Source organism: Psittacula echo (genome assembly GCF_963264785.1).
Source record: "Psittacula echo genome assembly, chromosome: 1".
Lineage (NCBI taxonomy): Eukaryota > Metazoa > Chordata > Aves > Psittaciformes > Psittacidae > Psittacula > Psittacula echo.
In genome coordinates this window covers 149,298,973-149,319,003 of record NC_137735.1, presented here as the reverse complement: position 1 = coordinate 149,319,003, position 20,031 = coordinate 149,298,973, and the positions used below count along the sequence as shown (strand labels likewise).

Genomic DNA, 20,031 nt, shown 5'->3' with positions numbered 1-20,031 from the left:
ATACCTCAAGCTCAAGAAACATTCAAACAGTGATCACCTGAATAATGTCAGGTTTCAAATCTATTAGAGACTGTAAAAAACGTCTGCCAAATTGATATAATCAAGCTGCTTATCAGAACTTCTAAATAGCTTTTGAAATGGTTCAATTGATCTAATTGCTTTAAGATTTAGTGTGGCCTGTTGTACAAACCAGTAAAGTAACTTGAAATAGATTAGATTAACAGCATTATTTCAATTCTATGAATGCATTGTATTCAAGGTTTATTTTTGGTTGTGAGAGGATTTTGTCTGCTTGTTTTGTTGGGGTTTGCTTGCTTTTCATTTTGTTTAGATTTTTTTTTTTACATTAGTTCATAATTGTTTCCCTTCTCCAAAGTAATTTCCCAAAGTAATTACTCAGTGAGCTGAAATAAGTTCTTGAAACAAGAATTCACTTCCTGTGGATAGCACTGGTATCTCCCTTACACTGAACAGATTTACTAGAAATTGTTTTGTACTTCCCTTATATGTTACATCTTACAAGATTAGTGGAAAGAAAAGTAACCTTTTACTATAAAATATTTCAAAATTAGGCAGACTGCATCATTACATTTGTAAGCTTCAAATTTTACAGCGATATTCCATTAACAGAACAGTAAAGATTTTAGCTATATGCATGTTTTCATAAAGGACAAATACCCAGAGCCAACATATTTAACAGGCTACTTAGCAATACTACGCTGCATCAAACTACAGTTTTAGCTTTCTTATCTATTCCAGGATTTGTTTTATGAATACAAGCCCAAGGTATTAACACCTTCACTTCTGAAAGAATTTACTGGAGGTTATCTTGTAGCCAGCTGAATCAACTTCATAATCAATCAGCAAGCAGAAATACTCACTGAATAGTTATATAAGTTGTAATGCCTTTTCATAGGAGCATCTCTTATGAAATAACTGTTACCCACATACCACAATTACTTTCTTAATCTACTTTATGCTATTAATACAAGCTTCACTACAGTTAAAAACATACATTTCTATGAAAGACACTAAAGATAGGTAATCCATGAAAATAATAAAAAAAAAATAATCTAAGAACTAAGAGGACAATTGCAAGCAACTCGTTTTCAGTGGCTGCTTTTCATTCTGTAGGAGTCTGGGTAAGGAGCTGAGAAACAAGTACAAAAAACTGAAAGGACTAAAAAACTCAGCCCAGAAAAATAAATTATACACACGTCAAGTGTAATTTTATAGAATTAGTGACATACACAACCTTCATCTTACATGTTTGTGACATGAATTTTTTTTGTACTTGCCACCACAAATCCTACATATAGGTTAACAAAAAAAAAACCAAAAACCCAACCCAAACTCCCACACACCCTCCCAAGGCTTTTGCACTGAAACAGCACCCCCAATATTAGAGAGATAAGCAAGGTAATTACATACTCTTTGTCTAAAGTCTGCATCAGCATTTGGGTTTAGCCCTAAAAGGGCTTGCTCATCCATCTCTATTGCTATACTCTTTGTTTCCTACTCCTGACTGGTCTGCCCACTTCTTGTAGAGGAGGAACTACCATCATCTGCAAACAGAGAAAGAGAAACTTTATTTGTTCAGCAGAATAACAAAATTTTAAAGCAGGACAGCAACAACCACAGAAGTTTGCCAACAAACCTCAGACACATCGTATGCACTGCACTGAAACATAAATGTGCATACTTCTTATACAGATATCAGAGTTCTAAGTCGTGTAATCAACTTTTAATAGTACTATACTACTTACTGAATAAGGAAACTTTGAAGTGTACATATATTTCAGTTATTTTGAAAAGAGCCAATATCTTCATTAACAATGAAATGGCATGGTGTGTACTATTCAACTGAAAGGCTTGAACTCCAATTTCAAGCACACAGAGAAGATTTCAGCGAGATATGACATAAGAGAAAATTTGCTACTTAAATGACAGACCACTGTATTTTTTTTCCCCCACCACAAACTTCTCAATCCCCAAACTCTACTCATCTCTAATGTTGTTAAGCTGCTTCATAAACTCCCTATAAAATATTTCCCCTAGGGGAGCAAAGCTATTAGGAGGTCTTTCTTCCACAGCAAGTGCACACAAGAGAAGCGTCTTAGGAAGTAATCACAAAATACATCACACTGAGTTGTTAACAAAGTTCTCTGTTCCTACTAATGGGCTTACCTAGCAATGATTTCTATTTAGAAAATTTGGTGTAAAGTTAACCAGCAAGCTAGGCAAATGTTCTACGAGGCTCTACAGGCATCATTGTCAAACACTAGGATGCTGTTAAACAGCAAGAGGGGACAAAACTTCATCTATCCATCAAAGCCTTCCTTCCCCCCCCATGGTAACATAGTAATTAGACCTGAAATAAGGCCTTGTTACATAAGCATGTAGGAGGCAGGGGAAAGGAAAACAGACAAGAGGAAGAGATGAAACACAGAGAAGCTGTGGTTTGAAGCTGCCTACATGCCTATAGGTAGAACTTTTGATTTCTTAGTATTGCATGTCTTGTGAACGCTCTTCACCCTCCCCCACTGGAAGAAAGGTGGCAGAGCGGCAACTGAAAAGCAAGCACAAAATTTAACATAGTAACGCACACGCATTTCTAGAAATCTCATTACAGAACACACTAGAACAAAACACATCATTAAAAGCAATTCAGTGAGGAAAATTGAGTTTGTACCAAGAAAAAATTGCAGGTTGCAGCAATATAGAAACCAGAAAGTCTCAAACAAAGCAATGACTCGTGGCAAAACAAGCTTCACACACTGCCTTACGACACAGAGCAATCCCGCTCAGGGTCAGAGCCTTTAGGGATTAAAGTTGCTCTGCTGAGTTGTCTCCCTCTTCACCTCCAGCTTGTTTTCCCCATAATCAACATCCAGACCAGATAGATTAAAATAAAGGTAAAATGCTGCAGGTAAAATTAAGGTTTTTTTTTGTTGTTGTTTTTTTTTTTAACAGCATCTTTTGATTAGGGTCTGGTCCAGTTATGCAAATCAAACTAATATGCAGAAACATATTTCTGGCATATTTCCCTGCTGATATCACTACATTATCTGCCAAAAAGGTTGCAATCTTCTACAGGTGGGTGACAAGTTTAACTATTAAAAATAACCTGGCTCAGATATGTATTCTCTTCACTGGCTCAGCTAACAGCAGTGCCAACCAGTTCTACTAACTTGTATATGCTGCATGAGCATATTTAAAATTTCATTTTCTACCATATATCTTTTTCTAAGAGTTTCAGCTTGAGTAGACAATGCTGGAAGACAATTAATGAGATGGAATATTTGAATAAGCCTTTGGAGAAAACTAACAAAACAGCTTTTCACGCTATATGGTTTTAGTTAAGTGGGTAGAAAATCTATTTTACCAGCCAGTTACACTTTAAAAGCAAAGCTGAACTGCAATTTTAATAGTACAGTTTGAAAAATTCATTCCAACATACATTCAGTTATAACATCAAGTATGTTGTTAAAGCAAACTTTATTTATATAAAAAAATGTTAATATGCAACTGTGTAGAAAGTACTGTCTTATTCACATAGTGACGCTTTTTTTGTTAACCAGTACACTGTGCTAGGTGGCAAACTGATCTGACTATAATTTAGGAGGGTGCAGTTCCTTAACAGCAGTCACACAGGCTCTCATCAGAATAGCTTACTCCCTTTCATATATTAAATACTCATAAATGCATTTGATAATAGAGGCTGCTTTCATAGAGGAAAGCAAAAATAAAATGTAGTCACGCTTCAAGTAGGGAAGACTGCCCAGTTTAGCAATACTAACATGGTCAAAGGTGTGTTACTTGGGCCTGGATACCCCCTAATAACGAAAGCATTCAGAACATTTTAACCACAGATGCTAATCACAGGAACAATTAGTAATTAAAGAATACTTCATTTACAGCACTCATTCTAGGCATTTACGATAGCATTCTAGGCATTTATGATAGCACACTGGGAACCAGTGACACGCTTCATTTTAATTCCCTCAAATTTTCTCTATAATGAAACAAAGACAAGAAAAAATTAATATTCTTTTTCGAACGGCTTTGCTTGCTGCAGAGGCTACCTACAGACTCTTAGGCAGTAGATCCTTTGCGCTGACCTAACGTGGTCAAAACGTATAGCTGTGCAATTATAGCTATTCTGTGAACTTTTCAACTGGACTAGGAAGTTTTTCTTTCTGGAAGTGACATACTAGGTCTCCATGTCAGGCACATTCTTACTGTCCGGGAATTCCCTGTGAAGAGCAAGGCCCTGTTGCCCTCCCCCCGGCCAAGGCTTGGTCAAAGAACGCAGCTTGCCCTCCCTGCAGAGCCCCCACCGCTGCGGGGCTCAGCGGCTCAGCCGAGGAGGGCACCCACACCCCACTGCAGCCACACTTTGCGGCGAAGACACTGGGGCTGCAACTTACCCCCCCTCAGCGCCTTCCCGAGGCCGCTGCGGAGTGACAAAGCACTCCTCCTCCTCCGGCGGGACACCGGGGATCTCCGTGCCGACGCACACCGAAAGCAGCGGAATATGGAGGTGCGAGGAGGTTCTCCCCTCACGTTGCTGCAGTCCAAAAGCTTGCGGTTACTTCCTTCCCCCTCCCGAGCCATACCGGAGGACGGCCACTGAGGCAGCCCCGGCAGCACACCAACATAACCCCGCTGCAAGGTACAGGGTACATCAGAAAGCCCCACATTTAGAAAGCCCCACATTTTTCGGGTCCCCCACCGGCTCCCTCATAGGGGGGATGGCCGGCGGGGACCGGCCAACTGCGGCACCCACTGCTCCCCAAGCACAGGGGTGGGTGAGGGCGGCCGCGAAGGCTTGCAGGGAACCCCCTTCCCCAGAGCTCCGGAGCAGGCAGCATCGGCCTAACTGGAACCGGGTCACCGGAGGGACCCCGCCACCGCCACCTCAGCGCGTACGCCCGCTGGCGCTTATATCACCCCTTCCCTGCCGCAAAGGCGCCGCGGCCCCCGTCAGCGGCTGGGGAGGCCCAGTCCCCCCCGGGCTGAGTCACCACACGCCGCGTGTCGTGTCGTGTCCCGTCCCCGTTTCCCAGCTGTTACCTTCCCGGTCACTCCATCGTGGCAGCACTGCCGGCTCCCAGAGCTCTGCGGCCGCCACGAGCATAGGGAGCGGGCCAGGCCGCGCCGCCTCGGCTGGCGGCGGGAGAAGGAGGAAGAGAACGCCCAGGGGAGGCGCCGCGGCCCTCGCGCGTGCGGAACGGCCTCCGCACCTCTGGCGAAGGAAGGGAAGCGGCCCCCGCCCCTCAGCCCGCCCGCCTGCCGCGCAGCAGGACTACGGCTCCCAGCGTGCCGCGCTCACCTCCTCTCGCGGACGGGGCGGCCAGTGCAGGGTACGCCGGGATGCGCCGGCCCCACGGCACGCTGGGAGCCGTAGTCCTGCCCCCTGCGGAGCGCGAGCGTGGCACTCAGCGCCGCGTTCCGCCGGCCACCCGCGGCTGCGGCTGCTCGCGGCTGTTAACACCCAACGGCGCTCTAAACCCAACCGCACCTATTTAAAACGCCGCGACTGGCCTGTTCCGGTCCCAAGCTCTCCTCCCGGGATCCGGAAGCCGTGCGCTGGCAGCAGCGGCGCGGCGAGCCTCTCTACGGCACGCTCAGTGCCTCGGATGCGAGCCCGCCAGACGGGAGCGGCTTGCCCAGTTGCTCGCACGAGAGAGGGGCTGTCAGTGAGGAGGCGGATCGTGAGGATCACTGATGTCAGTGAGGGTCGGCGGATGTGACAGCAGTGCCCACCCATAATGTTCTGCAGCACAGTGATATATGCGGGGTGGAAGGGGAGAGGTTAGGGTTGTGTGTGTCTGTGGAATCAGAACACTATTGCTAAATGCAAATAAAAGGACCTGAGGGTGCTGACTGATGGCCGCTGAACATGAGCCAGCTTGTGCCCAGGCAGCCTTAAGAGCCTTCTTAGGCCAACAGCATCCTGGCCTAAGAAACACCATAGTCAGCAGGGCCAGGAAAGTGATCACCCCCTGTACTCAGCACTGGTGAGGCCGCACCTCAAATACAATGTTCAGTTCTGGACCCCTTAATGCAAGAGGGACATTGAGGTGCTGGAGCGAGTCCAGAGAAACGTAATGAAGCTGGTGAAGGGTCTGGAGAACAAGTCTTATGAGGAATGGCTGAGGGAACTGGAGTTATTTCGTCTGGAGAAGAGAAAGCTCAGAGGGGACTTTATCGCTCTGACTACCTGAAAGGAGGTTGTAGTGAGGTGGTGGTTGGTCTTCTAAATAACAGGTGATGGGACAAGAGGTAATGGCCTCAACTTCTGCCAGAGGAGGTTTAGATTGGATATTAGAAGTTTATGCTGACAGAGAGTGATCAGGTATTGGAACAGGCTTCCCAGGGAAGCGGTGGAATCACTATCCCTGAAAGTGTTAACAAACCGTGTAGATGTGGCCCTTATAGACATGCTTAAGTTGTGGTCTTGGCATCCTGGGGAAAAGGTTTGAACTTGATTATCTTAAAGGTCTTTTCCCGCTGCAGAACCGTCTCCAGCCGCGGTGAGCAGGGGAGGCAGCTTTCGGACCAGTTATGAAACGGACCGTGAAACGGAGCAGCGCCAAACGCAGCGGGAGGGACACACACACCCCCATAGGGGCAGCCTACCTGTACCAGCGACCCCAGCCTCCCACGGGTGAGAAAGCGAGGCCATGCCTGGCTACCGTCCCGAGGGGAGCGCGGTGCCGGCTGCTGTCTCCTACGGGTGCCTCCCTGCCACGTCCTCCGCAGCAACGTGTTCAGGGACGGCAGGAGACAGCGCCACGCTCAACTGAGCCTCTTCCTATGGGGACCAAGACCGCGCGGGGCCACGGTACCGAGCGGCGCTGCGGGCCACAGGGGCGCTGCCAAAGCACGCGGTCTCCGCGGGACCGGAACCTAAGCGGAGACTGACGGCTGCCTCCGCCAATGGCGCTCTCCTCCCAGCCAATGGGCGGGCAGGACGGGCGGGGGCGGGACTGCCGGCGGACGGGTGACTGGAGGCGGCGGAGTGTTCGGCCTTTCCTTTCCTGCGGGCCGCGGAGGAGGCAGCACCATGAAGGCGTCGGGCACTGTGAGCGAGGGTCGGGGCGCAGAGGGCACGGCAGGCACGGGGGCTGAGACCGAGGTTGAGGCTGCCCTTGGGAGGCGGCGGCGCGGGCTTGCGGCACTTGAGAGCGGTTTCTGCGCGGCCATGCCAGGCCCTCGAGGGAGGCGAGCGGCGAACATGGCGGCGGTGCTGCTCTCGCCGGACGCGTGGGGAGGCCGCGCCTCCCGGGGGAGGGGGCCGTGATCGGCGGAGGGCACAGCTGGGCCCGCGAGGCTATCTGCTTGGGCTGTTAGTCTTTCCCTACTCGTTCCACTGCGTTGGCAGCGGTGCCGACCCGTGGCGGGGCGGGGGCCGGCGGCGCGGAGGTGCTCACGCAGGCTGTCTTTCGTGTTCGTCCAGCTGCGGGAGTACAAGGTGGTTGGGCGATGCCTGCCCACGCCGAAGTGCACGACCCCTCCTCTATACCGCATGCGCATCTTCGCTCCCAACCATGTTGTCGCCAAGTCCCGGTTCTGGTACTTCGTTTCTCAGCTGAAGAAGATGAAGAAGTCTTCTGGAGAGATCGTGTACTGCGGCCAGGTGCGGTATTTAAAACACAAAAAAGTGGGAGATACGTAAAGAATTGCAGTTGGTATATGTGGAATTTATATAAAGTGCTGTTATTGGGGGTGAGATTGAAATTAACTTATCCTTCGGTTGCTGTGAAGCTGAGTGACAAATTAGTTTTTTCAAAGTAACAGTGTATGCCCAGTAAACTAAACAGAAACTTCCCAACATTGCAGAGTTATGAACTATGTTACTAGTCATTGCTGCTGTCTGCTTCTGGTGCTTGTTTCATTATGGAATATAAGAGTCATCTGGACATTAATAATCCTTGGAAAGTAGGTATTTGTATGTTTCCACTCCTTTACCTTGATACTTAAAGGACATTGTTTAGGGTTTTAGAAGGGAAATCATATGTGTATTTTTCTTTCTGTGCTGAATTACTAAAACTCTTCACTCTGAATTACTGAGGCTTTGATATAGTTACGTGGCTGTGGAGAAAGAACAAATAGCTGTTTTTTACAATAAAACATAGCACAGTGGTTTCCTTAGAGCTCTGAAATATTCAAACTTGCAAAATGCTGGTGATGTACTGTGTCTAACTGCTTTTGTGCTCATGTTTAATTCCAGGTTTATGAGAAGTCCCCTCTGCGGGTAAAGAATTTTGGTATTTGGCTGCGCTATGATTCTCGTAGTGGAACTCACAATATGTACAGGGAGTACCGGGATCTGACCACTGCTGGTGCTGTCACCCAGTGCTGTAAGTACATCTAACTGTTTGAAGTATAAAATAGTTAAATGAAATAGATTAAGTCTTAAACTGGACAGAAGGTGGGCTGACTTTATCTATAGTAAGATAACTGTAACACTGGTAAAATAAATTGCTGAGTGCCTTGAGAAGTGCATAGATGTGTGTATGATGTATGTGGTATCTTACTTGTTACCACTCTATACAGTTTTGCTGAAAATATTCCCGCTTCATCTTGGTGTGACTTCCTACATTCTAGTAGTAGTTTTGCTGTACAGACACTCTGTACATGACCTTTTAAGTGCTGTATATCTTCCCAAGCCTTGCAGAGATAATATTTCAGATATGTGGAACATATTAGATCTGTCCTTTGGAGAGCAAGTAAAAAAACCCTGTGTTGCTCCAAGATCTCATTGCCTCTGTTCAAGGAGAATTAAAGGTTGTCATTATTTCAGTCTGTGATGTGACGTGAGTGAGGGCCAGACTATTTGTTTAGGTGATGCTGTTGATTCAAAAGTGTTATGAACACAACAGAATGCACATAAAAACCCAAAGAATATTGTTACTCATAATGATATTCTTGTCATGTGTGCAGATATTAAAGGTATCTTGTCGCCTTTCAAAAGCTGAAGTGCTGTTGAAAGTGAAATTTAAGGTTCTACATCAACTTACACAATAATTCCTGTCAATTAACATACTGAAGGACTGCTTCAGAGTCCTGAGAACTTAATTTTGTCGCTATACAATGAGTTTGATACCTTTATGTTCAAGAATACTTTTGACAGGTAAGTTTTTAATAAGCATGTTAGATGTTCATTGGAAGCATTGTAAGTGCAGTAGTATTTCAGTAAGTGTATCTTGTGAAACTAGCTGTGGACATCAAGATTTAAAGACAGTGATTTGCACTGCTACAGGGAGGAATTTTCAGGTAGCCCATGCACAGATGGCTTTCTTCTGTTCTGAAAGCTTAATTACATGGCCTTAATAATCAATTCATGTTTCTATCACTTGTCAGTTTTAAGAAAAGGTGACCTCAGATTCTACCTTTACTTGCACCTGCCTTTGGAAGAGAATGTTTTGGGTTTTTTTTAAGTTCACCTGTCTTTTCAGTAATTATATTTCAGTGTTGATTCAAATCAGTTTTCTTATGCAAAAAGGGAAATAGTAGATTACTTCTGTACATGTCTACCATCTTGAAATCAGGCAAGAGGAATAAGGTGGCACTTTCTTGGAGGAGTTTGGTTATGAGTTCCAGTTGGCTGCTTCATGTTGGTTGTGTGATATTTCTGCTATTGCTTTAAATACTAAACCCAGTGTGATTAAGTAAAGAACTTAGAAGAAAAGTAACTTTAAAAGTTGTAGATGATACTGTAAACATATCCTGAAGAGATGGTAGTAAGCTTTTTGAACTGAAAATGTCTTAAGTTTTGAAATGGATGAATGAGTTTTCTTGTTACAGACCGCGATATGGGAGCCCGTCACCGTGCCCGTGCTCATTCTATTCAGATCATGAAAGTTGAGGAAATTGCTGCTAGCAAGTGCCGTAGACCAGCAGTGAAGCAGTTCCATGTAAGTGAAGTAACGTCACAGTGGCTGTTGGGTGCTGGTCTAATACTGGACTGGGAGGGGGTGTTCTCTGGTACAGGTTTCTTTTGCTGGCTCAAATAGCAAAGGATACGAACTCAAATAACAAAGGAACACCTGTGTGCATAGGTTTTCAATTTTGTTATATTATTGATAATGGTTTCTAGAACTGTTTGAATGAAAGTAAAGCTAACCCAAATACATATTATGGTGCAAAAAATGTGCCTTTACCAGGTGTTCCTTTACAAAATTTGCAAAACCAAGGCATCTCTTAGCTCCTCTGAACTAGATCTAATCTGTGGGTGCATTAGTTTTCTGTACATGAGTTAGCAGTTGAATATAGCTTAGTTTTTTATTACGAACTATCTTCTGTTGTTCATCGAGTATCTCAATTAATGCAGAAATGTTTTTCTTGCAGGATTCTAAAATCAAGTTCCCTCTGCCACACAGAGTTCTGCGTCGCCAGCACAAGCCACGTTTCACCACCAAGAGACCAAACACTTTCTTTTAAATATGGAAACGTGCTATCAACTCTGTGTTGTAATAAAGATCTTATTTGAACCTTTGACGCACAGTTGTCTTTCAGAAACGGTGTCTTGGATACCAAGGAGCACCCCTTCCTACTCTTTTATTTTTCTAAACTGTTGGTAGCCACTATTTACAGCTGCAATTCCCTTGAAACAGGTGAATGTTTCAGGTGCTGACTTGAATCATCAGAATACCTATCAATAAACCAAAATTTTAATAACCATCTTTCCAGGTCAAAGTAGATCTGTTGTTGAGCAGCTGTAAAATCCTACATCCATTTAGTTCTGTCCTGGGTTCAGCAGTAGCAGTCATTTTTCTCCTTCTTAGTAGCTGGTGCAGTGCTGTGTTTTTGACTTTCAGCCTGGGACAGCGCTGATAACACCGATGTTTTTAGTTGTTGCTCAGTAATGTTTACTCTGACCAAGGACTTTGTGAGTCTCATGCTCTGCCAGGGAGGAGGGGAAGCCGGGAGGAAGCAGAGACAGGACACCTGACCCAAACTAACCAAAGAGGTATTTCATACCACAGCACTTTATGCCCAGTATATAAACTGGGGGCAGTTACCCAGAAGGGTTAGATCATTGCTGGGATTGGGCTGGGTATCGATCTGTGGGTGGTGAGTGGTTATATTCTCTTCCCTTGTTATTTCCCTTATTACTGGTGGTAGCAGTAGTGATTTGTGTTATACCTTAGTTACTGGACTGTTTTTATCTCAACCTGTGGGAGTTACATTCTTTCGATTCTTTTCCCCATCCCTCTGAGAGCGAGGGAGGGGGGAAGAAAAGGGGGGAGTGAGCAAGAGGGCTGCGTGGCTGACTTATGGCCTGGGCTTAAGCCACGACTATTTTCATTGTGCTGCTAATTGGCATTTGTGTACTTGGTGCATGTTTTTGTTTTAGAAATTGTGAGCAAGTTGAGTGGAATTTTTGGAATCCCGTGTGAGTGTGTGTCTGCATAGTGTGTATAAGGAAATAATGCAAAATAGAGCAGAGAAATAATAGAAAAGAGCCCTTTGGGATGTGTTCTCATTGGAAAGAATTAGGAGGATCCCCCACAGGCTCAGTAAATAAAAAGGCTTTAATGAAATATTGTAACCAATGGTGGCCATTATATACCTTGGAGGATCAGGGAAAATGGCCCACAAATGGGACTTGGAATTATAATACGTTGTTGCAATTAATGTTATTTTGAAGACGACAAGGAAAATGGGATGAAGCGATGTATGCAGGTATGGTTTTCACTTTAAGAAACCACCCGCAGCGGTAGCTCCATCAGATCCCTTAATTTTGGCTTTGGAAAAGGACAGGGAAAACCAGAAAGCTAAGATGGAGAGATGTTGTTCAGCCTGTGATACTGGGGAAAGATGTTTAAAGTTAAAAACCAGATTCATCAGGAAGGTAGGTTGGAGGATTACATATCACAGGTACCTCCGAGAGGAGCACCCTCGACATCTGCCCCATCTGTTGTTGATGAAGAGGAAGAGGTTGCTGTCACTGGCAACAGAGCAGAAGGACCTGAGAATGTTAAAGAAGCTTGGAGAGTGGATAGGAACTGGGAACAGGTAGAGAAGAAAGAGCTGAGTCGTGCCACAGGCACGGCTACGGTGGCTGCTTTGGGGCAAGCAGAAACTGGTGGAGGGACTAATGGGAGAGGAGGAGGCAGAGGTAGAGAAGGAATGTCGGGCAGAGGTGAAAGAGTGACTTCTTCTCCTGTGGGATGGAATCAGCGTGCATACTTTAAGGAATTTGGACGTTGGAAGTGAGACTGCTCTAAAACGAATACCCACAAGGTGGCTCCGGTGACTGAATTAGAACTAGACTGAAGGGGATCTGGGGAATCTACCCTAGCAGATCCACTGGTTAAATTAAAGCTAGGGACTAGAGAAAATGAAGTGGGATTTTTAGTGGATACAGGAGCAACTTATTCAGTGTTAAATCAGAGGGAAAAAGAATTTGTTATAGATGTGGGAGCTACGGGCCACCAAGGAAAAAACATTCTTTCTGAAACCTTTGGAGTACAAATTGGGAAAACAAATAGGAATGCATAAAGTTTTATACATGCCAAATTCTCCAAAATCTTTCTTAGGGCGAGAAGCAACATTTAAAAAAGAAGGCAAAATGGAATTAAGAGTCAAAACTGATCAATTAATTGAAGTTTTGAGTTTATCTTTAATTCAACAGAAAAGTGAACAGGAGGACCTCCCTGAAATAGAAGAAATCCTTAATCAGGTATATCTGGGAGTATGGGCATCGGAAGTTCCAGGTAAGGAGAAAAAATGCTTTGCCTGTTGAAGTAGAAATAAAAGGGGGAGGCTGCCCAATTAGAATACACCAAAATCCCTTAAAATTGGAGGACTGAAAGGGAATCAAAGAAATCATTGATAACTTCTAAAAGTATGGATTATTAATTGAATGTGAATCGGAATATAATACTCCTATCATGCCAGTAAAGAAATCCAGTGGGAAAAGTTACAGATTAGTTCAAGATCTCAGAGCAATCAACAAAATTGTGGAGGATATTCATCCAGTAGTAGCTAACCTGCATACCTTATTGACTAAACTGAGTAACAATCAGAAGTGGTTTACCGTTCTGGATGCATTTTTCTGTCTGCCCCAGCCAAAGAAAGTCAAAATTTATTTGCTTTCAAATGGGAAAACCCAGAAACAGGAAGAAGGACACAGCTCTCTTGGATGGTGTTATCTCAGGGATTTAAGAACAGTCCAACCATTTCCAGAAATCAATCGGCAGGAGAATCAGAATCCTGGGAAGCACTCACCCAGACAGGCACTTCAATACAATACGTTGACAACCTGTTAATTGCTACTGAAACTGAGACAGAATGTGTTCAATGGACTGTAGAACTGTTAAACTTTCTAGGGCTAAACAGATACCGGCTGTCTAAATCGAAAGCTCAACTAATTCGAACTCAAGTATCTTATTTAGGATAGAAATAACAGGAGGACAACCAGAACTTGGAGCAGCTCGGAAGGAAGCAATCGGTCAAACACCACGACCATCCACAGTTAAAGATCTCCAGACATTTCTAGGAATGACAGGGTGGTGTCGACTCGGGATCCATGATTATGGTGTTCTGGTAAGACTCTTATATGAGCTGCTAAAAGAAAATGCAACCTTTCTAAAATGGACAGATCAAGCTGAAGAAGCATTTAGGCTCTGGAGGGTGCAGATTCCTGGTTCACCAATGGCAGCAGCTTCGTTAAAGATGGTAAACGAAGAGCAGGATACGCCATAACTACAACTTCAAAGGTAATAGAAGCTAAACCATTACCCTCTAACACCTCATCACAAAAGGCAGAAATAATAGCCCTGACTAGAGCCTTGGAATTGGCAAAGGACAAGCGGATAAACATATGGACTGATTCCAAATATGCCTTTGGTGTAGTTCATGCACATGGAGCAATTTCGAAAGAATGAGGACTTTTTAAATAGCCAGGGAAGACAAATTAAACATGCAACGGAAATTCTGCATTTTTAGAAGCTATACAATTACCTCGTGAAGTGGCTCTCATACAGTGTAAAGGACATCAAAAAGGTAACTCTGATAAGAGATTGGAAAGAAACTGGCTGATCATGAGGCTAAACGGCAGAAACAGAAAGACTTGAGGTTATGTCCTTAATTCCTGACGGTAAACTGGTAATTGAGCAAAATAAACCTAGGTACTCTAAAGAAGATATGAAACTAATTGAAGACTTGGAAAGACAGTAAACCGAAAAGGGCTGGATAAAAATACATGATGGGCGAGTAGTGATCCCCTATAATCAATTATGGAAGATACAAAAAGAACATAACAAAACTCATGGGGGAAGTAATGCCTTGTATAAACATGTAACCAAACAGATCATAGGAAGAAATTTCTATACCATAATGCAATTAGTGACAAAACAATGTCAACTATGTCTGAAAAATAACCCTAAGACTGAAAATGGGAATGTGGTTGGGACAACTGGAAAAGGGAATTATCCGGGACAACAGTGGCAAATAGATTTTTCTGAATTACCTAGGAAAGGAAGTTATCCATATTTGTTGGTATTGACAGATACTTTTTCAAGGTGGCCAGAAGCATTCCCTTGCAGGGCAAATAATGCAAACCAAGTGATTAAAGTGCTATTAAATGAAATAATACCTCATTTTGGGGTACCAGCAACTATCTCCTCTTACCATGGTACCCATTTCAGTGCAAAATTATTACAAGAAATCAGCAAGAAATTGGAAATAGATAGGCAATGAGATGTTCCATGTAGGCCTTGGTCCAGTGGGCAAGTGGACAAAACGATTCACTTAATTAAACAAGAGCTTGGGAAGATTTGTCAAGAGACTAAGTTGTATTGGTGTCAAGCATTGCCATTGGCCTTATCGAGAATCAGAACAAAACCAAGGTCAAAGGAAGGAATTAGCCCATTTGAGAGTCTATATGGAAGGCCATATCAATCTCAATTTAAAGGAGAGAGCCTTCAAGAAGTAGGAGAAGGGTAACTTCAGTTCTTGGTAAACTTAGGAACACAAGAAATAAATGGTAGAGTGTTAGGGACCAGGGCCAGAGGTTTAGATTATCCTGTTCATCCTTTTAAGCCAGGAGATTGGGTTTATATGAAGAATTTTGCAGGTAATCCCCTAGAAGAGGAGTGGAGCGGACCATACCAGGTATTACTGACTGCCTTTACAGCAGTGAAGATGAAGGAACAACCTGCTTGGATACACCATTCAAGAGTCAAGAAAGCACCAGAGCCAGAGAAGATATGGTGCGTTGAGTCTTCAGGACCCACACATGTGAGACTGCATCGATCATAATCTGGACTTGTATAATAATAAGTGTAGAAGCATGGAATCAAAATCTCTATCTGAGATTGATAGAAAATGTTACCAGTGTCTTAAACAAGAGTGATTGTTGTACCTGCACTCAGCTACCTAAATCAGGAGAGAGAACGGGTATTCCTTTAATTGGCCTCCTTATCCCCTTTAAGACAATTTGGAATAGATTATGGAGAGATCCCATTTATACTGACAAAAGCCATATAAATTTACAGGTTTTAAGGATACAAGCCTCGTATATGTGAGAAGTTAAATGTGTAACCACTAACAAAACTCTTAATCAAGGCAACATGTCCATAGGAAATTACCCGTATTGCAGCTGGGCAATGCAACTTCACTTTCGAAAACCTCTAACTGGTTATTGGAATGTTCCTGAAGGGAAAGGGTCGTATTGGTTATGTAGAGAAAATGTGGGGGCCACAGTAAACACCATGGGGATAGCACAAGAGAGTGGGCATGATCCCTTCTCCCTGCTTGCAGGCTCTGACACTCTGCTCTGTCCCAGCTTCCCATCCTAAGGAGCCTCTGCCTCCCTCAGGCAGCCACATCAAGGATTAAATCACTCCCTGTCTCCACATGGGACACCCCAAGCACCGTGTGGAGCCAGGTCTCATCTCACACCCACCCAGATGTTGCTGCAGGGCTGGGTGAGCAGGAGGAGGGTGAGGGACACCCATCCCCTGCCAGAGCGGATCTGCCCTCATCACTCACCATCTTCTGCAGCTCCTCAGCAGGCTCCTGCACTCACTCCTGGTTGTTGCTGTGCACCCCGAAGATAAGACCCTGTGGGAGAAGCCAGGCTGGAGCTGGCAGCTTGTATGGAGGAGATGGAGCCATCCTAGGCAGGCTGAAAGCACCCCCTGACCATGCCCATCCCCATGTCCATCCTCATCCCCATACCATGCCCAGTGTTGTGTGTGAAGAGCCCATGTTCTGGGATGAAGAGCTGCACCAAGGCGCTGGAGTGGGGCCAGGGCGCGGGTGCTGCTGGGTTGGTGTTGCGGGGGGGGTGCCGCAGGGGGGTGCCACAGGGTGGGTGCTGCAGCCTCATTCTCCTCCCTCCTCCGCAGGTCTGGTTCTCCAACCGGCGAGCGAAGTGGAGGCAGGAGGCCAAGCAGGAGCTGGAGGCTGGAGCTGCAGGTGACAGCCCAGGGCAAAGGGGACAGAACCTGGGGATCTGATGCCCAAGGATGGGGCTGGGGTCCAGGGGCCACCCCACTGAGATCTGGCACTGGGCACTGGGATGTCTGGGTTTGTGTCCCAGCTCCAGAGCCCTGTGGGAGCTGGGGAGAGGACAAAACCGCCCTCTGTGCCCCCCCTGGTGAAAGGCAGCTCCAATCCTGTGGCCAGGATGGCCCCTGGCAGCTCCCCAAGCCATCCCCCATGGCATGGGGTGATGCCTACCTGCATCCATCCAGAGGGAATGTGCTACCCCCAAGGCAGAAAAGCTTCATCCCTGGCTTTCCCTACCAAAACCAAGGCTGGGTCCCATGTGGTTCCTGAGCCAGCACTGCCCTCCCTGCCTCTCCCCTGCAGGCTCCTGGTTGGTTTCTTGTGCTTAATTGTCTAACATCCTATGGTTCTTCCATATAGCTATGCTGTATAAATATAACTATACCAATGTTCATTAACTTGCAGTCCCAAGAACATTTGGGCCATTTACTGGACAAGAACCTCCTTAAGCTTCATTCATTCATTCGAGGGAAAAAAAAAAAAAGGATAAAAAAAGGCCAAACCTATTTTGTAATGACTGTGCTAGAAAGAGGCAAGGCTGTATGGAGCTGCAGCATCTGCTCAGCAGTGTCAGAGGCAGTTGTGCATACTCCTGTTAGCAAGTAGTTAGGCATGTAGCAAAGTCTGCCAGTGGAGACAGTTCAGAGGCTCAGATATTCACATGCAGAAGGCACATCTTCGGAGAATTTCATTAGCGTCTTCAAGGCATTTTGAGCAGAGATTCAAAGACAGCAAGATGTTGTCATCAGGACCTTTTCATTGCAAGTGAACAAGGAGGGCACTGTTGATTGCTACGAAGCAAACTAACTTATGAGGATCTATTCTTGCTTCCAGTTCAGCAGCTTTCAGCAACTCAAACCTTCAGACTCTCCCTTTGTTATTGACCTAATTGGATCTTCTGATTCTAAACAGTTTCTTCCTTTATCATGGACTGAAGCAAGGGAGCTTTTGCTTAATTATACATTTTAGTGCTGGTTGAGAGCTGAAGGATAGGAGCAAACAAGTTGAAACCCACCAGATCAAAGTATTTTTAGGAAGTACAATACTTTGCCCAACAGCAAAAGTCATATGAAACACTGACCTCTTCGCAAAGGCATTTAGCCCTGTGGTTGACCTTCTAACAGTCACTTCTGATCTCTTCCCCTGTTTACTACAATTCATTTATCTTCTCTTTTGCTGGAGAATGGTTCATAGCAGCTTCAGTATTCAACTCTCCTAAATAAGGGAAACCAATGGTTAAAAAATCCACAGAAGTGACTTATTTACTCTCTTTCTCTTTTTTATTTCTTTTTTCTTTTGGCTTTCATTGCAGAGCTTTGTCCAGAATTTATCTCACTTGAAAACTGAGCCAGTTTTCAAGTCAGTTTTTTACTGCATCTGACTGCAGTCAGTTTGTGTTCATGCAGTTGTACAACACCCTCTCTCCTTTTTTAGATTATTATTTTAGATCAGTTCGTTCACTTGGCACAGATGGTAAATAAAGATCTTTGCTTCCACCTGGTGCAGTGTAGAATAGACAGGCAATGGGGCAACATTTCAGAATCCTGCAAAAAATAGTGCATTGTGAAAAAGTGTGACTATTGATGTGTTTTCCTTTAACCATTCAGCATGGTGGTCATGTGCTATTATCTGAAAGAGCTGCTCAAATGTAGAGAGCACTGGAGTACGGCAGGAATATGCAACACAGAAAATATTCATGATCCATAGAACTATTATATTTTAGGAAATGCTTACATCCGGACTTCACTCCCTTTGTTTTCCATCTCCAGTTTTATGTCTTTAAATTACATGTATTCAATTCTTAATGCTTTCTCTACGTACTTGGTAGTTCCACTTCTGAGAATGAATGTAACATACTTTTTTCATTTACAACAACTAAAAGGTATGGTCCAAAATACTTCCCTCAATGTCTCTGATTTCAGCACAGTCTTTCCTTTGCTTTTGCATTTGTCTGAGCCTTTTTTCTGCCTTTCTTACCTGTCATTTCTCATGCTCTTTGATTCATTTAGGCCTATGCTTCTACCACTACATACCACTGCTATGTGCTAATTTGTCTTCTTCTGATACTAATATGCAAGACTGAGGCCTTGTTGAACAAAGCCTTTCATAGCCATTTCACTTCTCTTTGGATGTTCCTAGGATTGTTGGAGATCATATTTCACAGTATGCACCAGACTAGTCTTTTGTTACTTTGACTTCCTGAAGATCTTCATGCTTCCTTATAGCCCTCTAGCCAGTTTTCCTGCCTGTGGCAGCAAAAACATGATCATTTGACCATTCAACTTTGTAAGCCATTCCTACTAAAGGCAGCATTTAGCATTTCTTAAGCTAAAATTAAGCAGAGATACGTATCTCTGGAACACTACTAAATGTAGATTTTCAATTAACTTTTCTCCCATCCTATTTTTTACAAGTTGACTTCAGAATTGTAGGCCTGGAAGCCAAAATTTAACTTAATTGAATGCATGCACTTCCTAAACACAGGCACCATGACATTTTCAAATTATCTCCATTAATTTCCTGCACTGACAGTACATGGATATGAGTTGCAAAACTAAGTACCAGTATTAGAACTTATCATTTGAAGTGGATAGAGAATAAATGAGCACTGTGACTGAATCTGCCTTATATTTATTTCTTCAAGTTATAACTAAAGCCCTATGGAAGTAGTTGCAGGTTAGGAATTTTATAGCATATAAGGCTTTTATCTAGTAAATAACCAATACCGACCGAGAGACTCCCTGGGCAGTGAGATCCACACGTTGGGAGTTTTCTCGGCAGCTTCTTGTTTGGCTCCAGTGAGAAGGCAGATGCCTACCTGCCTTTCATACTCAGGATGATGTTCCTATGGTGTTTTGGCCAGTGCTGTGTTTGTTTCTTTCTTTTACAGACATTTTTCATTTCCATTGTTAGCCATTGCTGTTTTAGAAAACCTCCAGGTGGAACACCAAGTGCTAGTATGGAAACAAATCCTTTCAAGAGACCACCTGAACATTAAACAACCACATGGAGGACTCCATTTTTAAAAGTGATCGTTTTGTCAAAATGATGCTATTTTAACGATAAATTCTTTAACATGAACCATTCATTTGAGGTCCCAGATTAAAAAAATAGCTTACTATTTTAGGAGCTCTAGTTTAAAAAATGGATCAAAGTGTCTGTACAAGTAGATAATTTTTTGCTGTTTGGTTTGATTTGGGGTTTGTTTGGTTGTGTTTTTTTTCTCAGGAAGGCAACGTATTATACTAGCTGCTAGCTATACGAATTTTCCTTAATAATTCAAAAGTTGTATTCAATATAATGATAAGAATGCATACATGTTTGATTTCTTCAGATCATGAATTTGGTGGTACTTGTATTTTGAAAGTCTATCTGCCATTCTATCAGTTGCTAGGGGTGCGAGTTGCTTTACATCCCCTTTATGGTTGATGGGAAGAAATAAACACTTTTAGAACACACTTTCATCTGACCTAGTTGATCTGCTTTGGGATGAGTTAG

At 44.0% G+C, this 20,031-nt stretch overlaps 2 protein-coding genes across 8 annotated transcripts in view; one reads left to right on the top strand and one right to left on the bottom strand.

Annotated features, from left to right (window-relative positions):
- XPOT (exportin for tRNA) overlaps positions 1-5,304 on the bottom strand; it is a 30,737-nt gene extending 25,433 nt beyond the window's left edge. For 3 of the 7 annotated variants that reach the window (XM_080631301.1, XM_080631302.1, XM_080631296.1), the window contains exons 1-3: positions 5,077-5,303; positions 4,431-4,668; positions 1,432-1,565 (exon numbers count right to left, since the gene is read on the bottom strand). In XM_080631301.1, coding sequence (XP_080487427.1) covers positions 1,432-1,491 — 60 coding nt within the window. In that variant the 5' untranslated portion in view covers positions 1,492-1,565; positions 4,431-4,668; positions 5,077-5,303. Of the gene's footprint in view, positions 1-1,431; positions 1,960-4,430; positions 4,669-5,076 lie in introns of those variants that run through there. The other 4 variants (XM_080631300.1, XM_080631297.1, XM_080631298.1 and 1 more) reach the window with 4 other exon arrangements.
- A 1,690-nt stretch (positions 5,305-6,994) lies between these two features.
- Positions 6,995-10,509, top strand: RPL18A (ribosomal protein L18a). Its single transcript, XM_080624715.1, has 5 exons — positions 6,995-7,090; positions 7,466-7,645; positions 8,240-8,369; positions 9,817-9,926; positions 10,360-10,509. The coding sequence occupies exons 1-5, from the start codon at positions 7,073-7,075 to the stop codon at positions 10,450-10,452; spliced, it is 531 nt and encodes a 176-aa protein (XP_080480841.1). The 5' UTR covers positions 6,995-7,072; the 3' UTR covers positions 10,453-10,509.
- The last annotated feature ends 9,522 nt before the right edge of the window (positions 10,510-20,031 follow it).

Coding starts and splice junctions, on each gene's coding strand:
- RPL18A (XM_080624715.1), top strand. Junction 8,370..9,816: donor TGGTGCTGTCACCCAGTGCT/GTAAGTACATCT, acceptor TTCTTGTTACAG/ACCGCGATATGGGAGCCCGT. Junction 9,927..10,359: donor CAGCAGTGAAGCAGTTCCAT/GTAAGTGAAGTA, acceptor TTTTTCTTGCAG/GATTCTAAAATCAAGTTCCC.